Source organism: Magallana gigas, chromosome 5 (assembly GCF_963853765.1).
Source record: "Magallana gigas chromosome 5, xbMagGiga1.1, whole genome shotgun sequence".
NCBI lineage: Eukaryota > Metazoa > Mollusca > Bivalvia > Ostreida > Ostreidae > Magallana > Magallana gigas.
The window spans coordinates 54,082,231-54,094,276 of record NC_088857.1 but is presented as its reverse complement, the minus strand read 5'-3'; the positions used below and the strand labels follow the sequence as shown (position 1 = coordinate 54,094,276).

At 33.3% G+C, this 12,046-nt stretch overlaps 2 protein-coding genes across 3 annotated transcripts; both read left to right on the top strand.

The window, feature by feature from the left end:
* Positions 1–1,465: 1,465 nt before the first annotated feature.
* Positions 1,466–2,571, top strand: LOC136275491 (uncharacterized). Its single transcript, XM_066084880.1, has 2 exons — positions 1,466–1,615; positions 1,822–2,571. The coding sequence occupies exons 1-2, from the start codon at positions 1,495–1,497 to the stop codon at positions 2,409–2,411; spliced, it is 711 nt and encodes a 236-aa protein (XP_065940952.1). The 5' UTR covers positions 1,466–1,494; the 3' UTR covers positions 2,412–2,571.
* A 4,844-nt stretch (positions 2,572–7,415) lies between these two features.
* Positions 7,416–8,562, top strand: LOC136269570 (uncharacterized). Of its 2 annotated transcripts, none has more exons than XM_066083571.1 (2): positions 7,416–7,570; positions 7,782–8,562. In XM_066083571.1, exons 1-2 carry the CDS (start codon positions 7,450–7,452, stop codon positions 8,369–8,371), a joined length of 711 nt encoding a protein of 236 aa, XP_065939643.1. In that variant the 5' UTR covers positions 7,416–7,449; the 3' UTR covers positions 8,372–8,562. The 2 variants fall into 2 exon arrangements, with proteins under 2 accessions (XP_065939643.1, XP_065939644.1); XM_066083572.1 differs by having other exon boundaries at positions 7,434–7,574; positions 7,786–8,562.
* The last annotated feature ends 3,484 nt before the right edge of the window (positions 8,563–12,046 follow it).

Here is a 12,046-nt window from a genome sequence, read left to right as displayed (position 1 = left end):
ACAACCGCACCAATCAGCTTTGGTGTAATTGATTCTAAAGCATATTGGAACAGTTACCTGTCGTATCATTATTACCAGTGTCTGAGCTGTCACCAATATGACAATACTACTCTTACATTGTAACTAAGGTCATTACGTCACTGACCGAGACACCATGTCCTTGTTACCTATAAATACACTGACCCAACTATCTTAACGTCTTTAAACATAAATAGATGTACATGTATATATAAGAACTGAGTTATTGGGTTACCACTGACGGAAATGCATCTTTATTTTTATTCAATCAAAACCAGGCCACTGATATATGAAGGTACATATTAAAATATATCTGTAAATAAACAACAAACAGGCAAGTATTACAAGTTTATTATAAAAGTATATTGTAAAGGTTCGAGGAAGAGAAAACCTCCTTATAACTTCTATTCAGTTTTAAATTGAGTTTTTCTACATTATATATTTATCTACTTGATCAGCTTATTTAAAGTTCACTGTATTTCTTGTACAAAGACTTTTTTGTTAGCAAAATACGGACATTCCAAAATATTATGAAAATAATCACCAATGCTACTGTACATATGTATATAAAACCACACATTGTATATTTTCTTCATTTTTAACCGGGTTTTTCTAACGGAAAAATCCGGTTATTAAAATGGTGAAAATGGCGGGCGGGCAGGCGGCTGCCAAAAGGGTACCCTTATTGCACAGATAACTCCTCCTACAGTTTTTAAGATAGGAAGTTGTTCTTTTGCAGATCAATTGTACATATATCAGAGGTGTGCATATTGCTAGGATTTTGATTTTTGATAATTTATTTTTTAAAAAAACCCAGCTTTTGAACTTAGTCAAATTTTTGCCAAATATTTCATATAGGGAACTACATTTCACTGGATACGGTAGGTAGTGTTTATCAATTCAGGGTTGACATAGATTATGGATACAATTTACATAAAAGAAAACCCGATTTGTTGTCACATTGACAGCTTTTCACTTGTTTGTAAATTTTACGATATTTCATATGGCTGTTTCAGTTGAAAATTGATTGTTGAAGGTGCTTTATTTTGTAAATTATATCTCAAGGTAAAATCTTAACTCATCTCGATATCAATAATTTTGTTGATATGATGATCACTGAGCGTGTGTTGAACGTTTAAACAATTATTTTTTACGCAAATTTAATAATCAATGCGCAGTGAACTTTGTCTCAATTTGTTTTATGATTAATTTATCAAAAAACTTCAAAGCACTGCCAAAAAGTACACATTACTATAGTAAAACTTCCTTCGTTGCAGTTTTTGCTCACAAGACGAACACTATCTTAAGATAGGGAATTCCTCCTTAACTGTCAACAGCTGACGTCACAACGGCTACCGTGCATGCACGTTTCAGGCAATAAACCTGTATTGATATGGAAGAGTCGTTCTATTTACGTATAAGGATTTGAACCAGTAGAAATTACCATGCATTTGATTTCTGAAATGATTACGTCACATGGATTGTGTATTTATACATGGAGTCCGACTAGGATTCTTCACACCACTACACTACCTGTCCACTATGAAGTGTTTTCTCCTAGCTGCTGCTCTAACCATCGCCATTGCTGCCACGGAAGGTATGGTTCATAGTCATGCTTAAATGAGGCAAAGTCTCTAATAAAGTTGTACTATATTTGCAAAGTATTGGTCGTGTACTCATTGACTGTTTGAAAGTTCTATTTCTGAAAAAATGTAATGAGAAAGGTATTGTATGAGACTGTGGACCGTTTTGACAATAATCTTTCATAAATATTCTGTAATGATTCGTCTTTTGACCATTTAGGTAGGCGATACGGCGAGAAAAGAATTCCGATAAAGAAAGAAATTGTGTACGGGCTTAAGCTTGGCGGTGGAATCATAGGTAAAAAGAAATCAGGATTTTTGGACGGATTTCATAACAGGGGATTCATTGGTGGATCAAAGAAAGGACTAAAAAAGCCAATTATCAAGACAGACAATGTATATCCGGGAGGAAAAGAACTGCTTCCAGAAAAGACGGTAATGTGTCCTCCAAGACACTGCCTACAGACACAACATTTCATCCCACAAGAATGCAGAAGACCACAGTTCTTCACATACAATGGAATCCAATGTCCAGACTGTGTCATCGACATCTGTGTAGGAGGTGGACCATTGACCCCCGGGGGTGGAGGAGTCTGGGGCGATGACCTCGGACCAAGGGGACCTTTCGGACCTAGAGGAAGATTTGGCTCAGACATTCCTTTAGTTCCTGGTGGAATCGATTCTCAAATTAACGGAGGACTGTTCACAAATCAACAGTTCGGCGGGCGATTTGGACAGGGTGGTTTCATTGGAGGTCTTGGTGACATAGATCAGTTCGGTATTCAAAATGGCGGACGATTTGGACCCTAATTAACTGATGGTAGAACTTTCACCCCTCTCGGAACAGCACAATGTTGGATAATTCATTGTCTGACTTTTCTGTACTCCTAGGAGGGCGGTCTCATTTGCCAAAATTTTACTGTGATATTTCTGTATGTCTGTTATAAGGATAATACTTATATATGAAATCCTATTTGTAATAAAAAATATTTGAAATAATATTTGTTTTGCATTATGAAATGTAAAAGTTATAACCGTTGAGCTTTACAACCAATCTTGAAGACTAAATTATGGACTCTTTCACAATAAGAATATGGGGGAATAAGATGGCGCAATTGCCCATTTGGTTTAGTCGTAAAATACAATTTAAAATTTAACATTTTTTTCATTTAAATATATTTAAAATGTTATAATATAAGTTTACAAAAGGGTAATTTTTTTAATATATTCACTTTGAAATATTTAAAAAAAAAGATAAGAAAAATAAAATTAATCCTTACGTTTTGGTGGTATCGAACCCACAGCCTAAAAACCCAAGTTCTATTTTACCTAATGTCTGGTGCTCTTTTTTTATCTTTTATTTTGTCTGGTGCTCTAACCACTGAGCCATTTCATACACAACAAAGTGCGTTGTTTAAATGGTATATGAGACATTGGCTACGGATTTACGGACTTTGGTTATTTCACCAAAACGTTCAATTGTTAGGCTACAAAATGACATTTGAAAAATTATAGTGTGTCATCTCTCCACATTTTTTGTTGATGGAAATCTGTTTAAATTCCATCAAACCGCATTTAGACTATGACAAACATATGGAGCTCCGACCCATTCTATAAAAGAAACGGCATTGAAGTTATAAAAATAACACTATTTGGAGATTTTGACACGTACACGCCAGTTTAAATCAACCTATTAAATGTAATTAAAATATTTAAGGGTTACAAACCGATGTTACATTAAATATACACTGTTTTTTAATTATTATTGAAAAAATTGCATTTTACACGCCTTAAGCTTGTTCACCCATCTTCTTTAAAAATCTTAATCAGTATAAACAGATGTTGATTTATTGATACTTAATAGAGAAAGATTTAATGTTTTTGATCACACGATATAGTGAAACTATATTTGCCAACTACAATGTATTTTCAGTTGGGCTGTTTAAAACAGGTTGAAAAAATATAACTTCTTATCGTAATTGTCAATTGGACCCATACCTACAAATATCCCCTTTATAAAACAACCAGCACAAGTGTTTTAATGGAGGACGCCATTCCAGATTATTATGACACCCATGTACATGTCAATATTGGCATATTTTAAATATTGACCATTATGCCGTGTAAAATATTGGTTATCTCAAGAGTTGGAAATGTTGAAATTAGAATTAATGTTATAGATATAATTGTTGATACAGATATAGTTATCGATAATCTCGATTTTCACTTTCTTATCCATCCTACTATGGGTGTGTTGTCGGCTTTGTTTAACAATGTTCAATGCCGGCAATACTATTTGTAGAACATTGACTGAATAGATGAAAAAGTAAGAGTGTAAATAGTTTAAAGGTGGTGTCACCATAACAGTTAGTGAGAATGTTACTTCAGAATAGGAAAAAAATTCCAGTCTTTCTACAAGAACGTTAGGTACAGGGTTTATTCTTTGTTTTCGAAATTATAGCAGTAATTAATATGGTACTTTCATAATTTTTGTTTATTTACTTTAAGACGTTTGGTTATACAAAGCAATTAACTACTTTTAAAATGACCTTAGAACAAAAAATGCACAGTTAAAAGAACATTGGGTGTGATAAACAGAATACTGATATAGAAATTTTACCACAAAGGTAGACTAATTAAAACTTAAAAATCTGAAACTGAATTTGGCAGATTGTGGTTATTGGAAGTTCATTATTAAAAAGTGTTAGTTAAAAAAACCCTAAATCCATATTATTGATGTTCTGCACTCTCTGTTAGCAAAATGTGCAGTGCAAAGAGAGACAACTGAATTGGAAATCACGCGAGATGTTAAAAAAGCTGATTTAAGATAACTCCAGTGTTTTTGTCCGTTCTGTTGGATTGTATCTTTTTGGTACATTTAATCTTCCCGATGTTTGCACAATTCCGGACCTTAGTTAATCAAAAGAGGTGTCAGTCGTGGTTATCAACGCATCAGTATTTGCCGTACACGGTATATAAGTCCTACAACTAGCCCTCTTCCAATCTCACCTCTTTAGATAAAATCATATCTTTCCTATCCTTGGGTGTAATAGTTAAAAAGTGTTACAAAAGCTTACAAATCATGATTTCCCCTATCATTTAAGAAAGATTTCGGTACCCATTAAAAATAAAAAGCGCTGGAGAAAGACAAATGGGACGATTAAGATTCGGACGATTTAGACCAAATGCTAAGAGTTAAAGAAACTTTGAACCCCCCCCCCCCTTCAGAACACTGGAATGTTGGAAATTTGGAGATTTCCTGGAAATATTGTATTTATGTAACTTTACAAACAGTGATATTTTTGTTGTTTTATAAAGTTTATACTAATGTATGTGAATTCCTATTTGTAATAAAATATGATTGGATTAATATTTGTTTTTGATTTTGTTTATTATATCCGATGATCTTTACATTTCCTAAATGTCTAAACTTGAGGACGAAGTCATGGATTCATTCACAATTTCAATTCTTCTCCAATATTTATACCTTTTAATTTCTTTTTGTTTAGCTGATTTGGTTTGAATAACCATTTCATGATTTTATTACACTTTTTACATGTAATTATATGCTTTACAACATCGTAAAAAAGCAAAATAAGTTTGTTAACTGTTATAAATGGAAACTTTTTTCAAACACGCCGAATAATATACTTTTAGTCAAAAGTTTTTTATTTGACTGAAATCCTGGAATTATCATCTTTAAAAAAGCGCTGACGTTCTTGAAGAGGGTGACAATTTAAAACTCTTTTCATACACCTTAAGTATCGGTATATATTATATATGAACCAAACTGTCAAACGATATATTGGGAGAGTGGGATCAGAGAGAGGTACATACTAAAAATAAGATATAAATTTACACAAATTAGGATTCAATTAATTGTTAAACCGCTTTTCTACGGTAGGGTATAGGGTATCGTAAAGGAGACCGGACTGTGACATTAACCTATGTGTGGGAGGGGGACCATTGACCCCCGGGGTGGAGAAGTCTGGGACCTAAGGGGTCATTCGGACCACAAAGAGTCTCATAAATGCAACGGTGTGTGCAAACAAATTTTCATAAGGCGCTATTATTCAATTTGTATCCACGCGCTGTTGCAGTTATGAGACAATAACATTTTATTTTCATTATCTAAAGCATTTTTGGAAATACATGTAATTTTCTTACGGCAAATCCAGCATTTTTTATATACATTAATGGCTTATTAGAACAAATTATCATAAAGGACTAAATAACACGTTTTTTTTCTAAATATTCATGTACTCTTCTCAGTTAAGTAAATCGTGTTTCGTATAATTATGTTTCTTTTATTCAAATATCGAGAAAAAATATTTTATAACATATGGGAAGTAAAAGGTTTTTTTTTTTTTTTTTTTTTACATGTTCCATGAAATATTAATACAACCGCACCAATCAGCTTTGGTGTAATTGATTCTAAAGCATATTGGAACAGTTACCTGTCGTATCATTATTACCAGTGTCTGAGCTGTCACCAATATGACAATACTACTCTTACATTGTAACTAAGGTCATTACGTCACTGACCGAGACACCATGTCCTTGTTACCTATAAATACACTGACCCAACTATCTTAACGTCATTAAACATAAATAGATGTACATGTATATATAAGAACTGAGTTATTGGGTTACCACCGACGGAAATGCATCTTTATTTTTATTCAATCAAAACCAGGCCACTGATATATGAAGGTACATATTAAAATATATCTGTAAATAAACAACAAACAGGCAAGTATCACAAGTTCATTATAAAAGTATATTGTAAAGGTTCGAGGAAGAGAAAACCTCCTTATAACTTCTATATCAGTTTTAAATTGAGTTTTTCTACATTATATATTTATATAATTGATCAGCTTATTTAAAGTTCACTGTATTTCTTGTTCAAAGACTTTTTTGTTAGCAAAATACGGACATTCCAAAATATCATGAAAATTATCACCAATGCTACTGTATATAAAACCACACATTGTATATTTTCTTCATTTTTAACCGGGTTTTTCTAACGGAAAAATCCGGTTATTAAAATGGTGAAAATGGCACAGATAACTCCTCCTACAGTTTTTAAGATAGGAAGTTGTTCTTTTGCAGATCAATTGTACATATATCAGAGGTGTGCATATTGCTAGGATTTTGATTTTTGATAATTTATTCTTTAAAAAAACCCAGCTTTTGAACTTAGTCAATTTTTTGCCAAATATTTCATATAGGGAACTACATTTCACTGGATACGGTAGGTAGTGTTTATCAATTCAGGGTTGACATAGATTATGGATACAGTTTACATAAAAGAAAACCCGGTTTGTTGTCACATTGACAGCTTTTCACTTGTTTGTAAATTTTACGATATTTCATATGGCTGTTTCAGTTGAAAATTGATGGTTGAAGGTGCTTTATTTTGCAAATTATATCTCAAGGTAAAATCTTAACTCATCTCGATATCAATAATTTTGTTGATATGATAATCACTGAGCGTGTGTTGAACGTTTAAACAATTATTTTTTACGCAAATTTAATAATCAATGCGCAGTGAACTTTGTCTCAATTTGTTTAATGATTAATTTATCAAAAAACTTCAAAGCACTGCCAAAAAGTACACATTACTATAGTAAAACTTCCTTCGTTGCAGTTTTTGCTCACAAGACGAACACTATCTTAAGATAGGGAAATCCCCCTTAACTGTCAACAGTTGACGTCACAACGGCTACCGTGCATGCACCTTCAGGCAATAAACCTGTATTGATATGGAAGAGTCGTTCTATTTACGTATAAGGATTTGAACCAATAGAAATGACCATGCATTTGATTTCTGAAATGATTACGTCACATGGATTGTGTATTTATACATGGAGTCCGACTAGGATTCTTCACACCACTACACTACCTGTCCACTATGAAGTGTTTTCTCCTAGCTGCTGCTCTAATCATCGCCATTGCTGCCACTGAAGGTATGTTAATGTTCATGCTTAAATGAGGCAAAGTCTCTAATAAAGTTGTGCTATGTTTGCAAAGTATTGGTTTTGGTGGTATACTCATTGACTGTTTGAAAGTTCTATTTCTGAAAAAATGTAATGAGCAAGGTATTGTATGAGACTATGAACCGTTTTGACAATAATCTTTCATAAATATTCTGTAATGATTCGTCTTTTGACCATTTAGGTAGGCGATACGGCGAGAAAAGAATTCCGATAAAGAAAGAAATTGTGTACGGGCCTAAGCTTGGCGGTGGAATCATAGGTAAAAAGAAGTCAGGATTTTTGGACGGATTTCATAACAGGGGATTCATTGGTGGATCAAAGAAAGGACTGAAAAAGCCAATTATCAAGACAGACAATGTATATCCGGGAGGAAAAGGACTGCTTCTAGAAAAGCCGGTAGTGTGTCCCCCCAGACACTGCCTACAGACACAACAGTTCATCCCACAAGAATGCAGAAGAACACAGTTCTTCACATACAATGGAATCCAATGTCCAGACTGTGACATGGACATCTGTGTAGGAGGTGGACCATTGACCCCCGGGGGTGGAGGAGTCTGGGGCGATGGTCTCAGACCCAGGGGACTTTTTGGACCTAGAGGAAGGTTTGGCTCAGACATTCCTTTAGTTCCTGGTGGAATCGATTCTCAAATTAACGGAGGACTGTTCACAGATCAACAGTTCGGCGGGCGATTTGGACAGGGTGGTTTCATTGGAGGTCTTGGTGACATAGATCAGTTCGGTAATCAAAATGGCGGACGATTTGGACCCTAATTAACCAATTGTAGAGCTTTCACCCCTTTTGAAACAGCACAGTGTTCGATAATTCATTGACTGACTTTACTGTACTTATAGGAGGACGGTCTCATTTGCCCAAATTTTACTGTGATATTTCTGTATGTTTGTTGTAAGGATAATACCTATAAATGAAATCCTATTTGTAATAAAAAATATTTGAAATAATATTTGTTTTGCATTTTAATATATTAACGTTATAACCGTTGAGCTTTACATCGAATCTTGAAGACTAAATCATGGACTCTTTCACAATTTAAAAATCTTAATCAGTGTAAACAGCTGTTGATTTACTGATACTTAATAGAGAAAGATTTCATGTTTTTGATAACACGATATAGCCAATATGCCGTGTATGATATTGGTTATCTCAAGTATTGGAAATGTTGATATTATAATTCATGTTATAGATATATAATTGTTGATATAGAGACAGTTATTGATAATCTCGATTTTCACTTTCGTATCCATCCTACTGTGAATGAGTTGTCTGCCTTGTTTAACAATGTTCAATGCCGGCAATAAAATCTGCAGAACATTTGCTGAATAGATGAAAAAGTAAGAGTGTAAATAGGTTAAAGGTGGTGTCACTATAACAGTTAGTGAGAATGTTACTTCACAGTGAGAAAAAAATTCCAGTCTTTCTACAAGAACGTTAGCATGTTATATGCGGGCATGTTTAAAATTAATCAATTATTTATTATAGAACAAAATTTGTTACTTTCAAATGCATATCATATAGTTTCAAATTTACAATATCTTATTATGAATTAAGTTACGCTAGTTCTTGTGCGCAAGTGGATTGAGTTGGTGAACTCTTTCTTTACTTTTCCATTGGCCGTTGTTCACATTGGCTAGTATTATCGAATCAGATCATTTCTATTATTATAAAACCCGGTAACTTTTGATTTTGTTTCACTATGGATCCGGTGAAACCTCGCACAAGAATCACCTTTTTGTACATATTTAAACATCCTGAACAAAGAACCTTGCCTTTATTATTTACTCGGTCACATTAGGTACAGAGTTTATTCTTTGTATTTGAAATGAAAGAAGAAATTAATATGATACTTTCATATTTTTTGTTTATTTACTTTAAATCGTTTAGTTATGCTAAGCAATTAGTGACTTTTAATAAATAAGTTAGAGCAAAAAATGCAGTTAAAATAACGTTAGTTGTGATAAACAGAATACTGATATAGAAATTTTACCACAAAGGTATACTAATTAAAACTTAAAAATCTAAAACTGAATTTTGCAGGAAGTGATTATTGAAAGTTTCTCCATTATTAAATAGTGTAAGTTAAAAACCCCTAAATCCATATTATTATTGTTCTGCACTCTCTGTAGACAACTGATATGGAAATCACGCGAGATGTTAAAAAAGTTAATTTAAGTGCAAAGAGATACCACTGGAATTCACCACAGTGTTCTTGTCCGTTCTTGTTCGGTTCTTTTTTAGACGACGTAATCAATGTCCGGTTATAGTTCTGCGCACATCAATGATCATTTTAGATGACAAATATTTGTTGTTAAGTATTGTACAAGTATAGTGGCTTCAGTACAAATATATTGCTCATATTTTTCCAAGGTAGAGGAAAAAATATAAATATGTCCAAAAACTTGATGGAAAGTTACTTGACTAAAAAAAAAAGGGGGGGGGGGGAGAGGATCGCTACTGCACTCCTTAATTTCTATGATTTTGCCAGCTATGACCAAACTTTTGATACGTATAATACAGTTTAATTGAGTACATAATTTTCAGTGACTGTTGGATTGTATCTTTTTTGTACATTTAATTTTTTCCCGATGTTTGCAAAATTCCGGACATTAGTCAATTAAAAGAGGTGTCAGTCGTGGTTATCAATGCAATAGTATTTGCCGTATACGGTATATAAGTCCTACAAGTAGACCTCTTCCAAACTCACCCTCTTCAAGACTCATCTCTTTAGATAAAATCATATATTTCCTACCCTTTGGTGTTATAGTTAAAAAATCTTACAAATGCACACGAATCGTGGTTTCCCCGATTATTTAAGAAAGATTTCAGTACCCATTCAACAGAAAAAAGCGCTGGAGAGGGGCAAATGGGAGATATTCTCTTTCAAATGTGGCAATTATTGTTTTAAATTGATTTTAATGATTATTGTCCAGTCGCTTATTCAGCGTTTTAAATGTAATCATAAAACGTATGAAATAGGTGCCCGACATATTTGTCATCTTTTTTTGTCGAAAAGATAGCAAATTTTAAATATAGTATTTTTTTTTATTGAAACTACATGATATCCCACGCAAGCGCGGGAATAAATACATTAATACAATACAATGTTAATATGTTGAACCATATTTTTTTGTTAATTGTTGTATGTACTGTGTCCAGTTTTTAAAAAAAAAAACTTTTCTTTAGAATTAAAATAAAAAAACTGCATGCCTGGATATTCAGAGGAGCGGACAGGGATGAAAATCTCAACTAATATTGATGTTATATACGTGGCTTTAATTCTATTTCTTACAGGATTGAAAAAATAAAACTTTTTTATTCTATTTCAAACTTTTGAGTAGGTACTTAGAGCGTCCTATCTCTAAATTTTATTCTTTAGGTCACATTACATTATAATTTTTATCATTGCTCCAAATATGAATTTCAGATAAAAGATGTTTTTAAAAATATGGGGAGAGGTCCCACCCAATCAATTTCCCCGTTTTATGCACAACAAATCTGGTCATTGTTTACAAATTAATGTCTAAGGTCCACTACCAATCTGTCATTATATAAGATGTATAAAATAAAAAAGCATATTTATTTGCATATTTTAAACCAAAGTCGTCAGATCCAAAGTATCTACCCTATGGTTAATCGCTCTTAACTTTCCGCCTTGACGTTAGTTAGTCAACCCGCGTTCCAGATGCACCCAATTCTCACGGTTTTGAAAACTTTTTTTTATCCATCAAAACTAAAAATCGCTCTAAATTATTCCATTTTATTCATTAACATTTTCGTATTAATCACAAATGTCCCATCCAAGGTATCTGCCAACGATGCATGATAAACTCGTCCTACACTTTTCGCCATGACGTTAATTATAGTCTGTCCCAAGATATTTATGCAGCACATTTGGACGATTTAAAAAAAAAATACACATACCTGTGAAAGAAGTGCACTTGTAATAGTTAAAAGGGATAATTTCCAAGATAATATCATTGACACATTATCAACTGTCACTCAGAAAAATTCACAGGAACGAAAACAGATTCCTTACGGAGATTTATAATGGGGAATGTTTACATCTTTACTCCATTCGGAATACACTCGGAATACATCGTGCAATTTTTCAACGTTATCATCCGGGCTTGCTGTAATACAAAATCTCCGTAGACATCACATTTTTTTAGCATTGTATTGAAACCTGATATGCTAACAGGGGCGTTTCGACTGAGAAATCTTGGAAATTTTTTATGCTTTTGAATGAACATCGTTTGAACCCTGAGGTATTTATAAATATCAAGCAATTAAGCAAAATGTGAATCCAAGATATCTTGGGACAGACTATAGATAACCGTTTTGGAAAGTTCTATCCCACTCTCTCACCAGAGGTCGTGCTTCGCAAGCGTTCCATCCATTGAAACTAAAATCGCGCATTCAAGAAACGAATT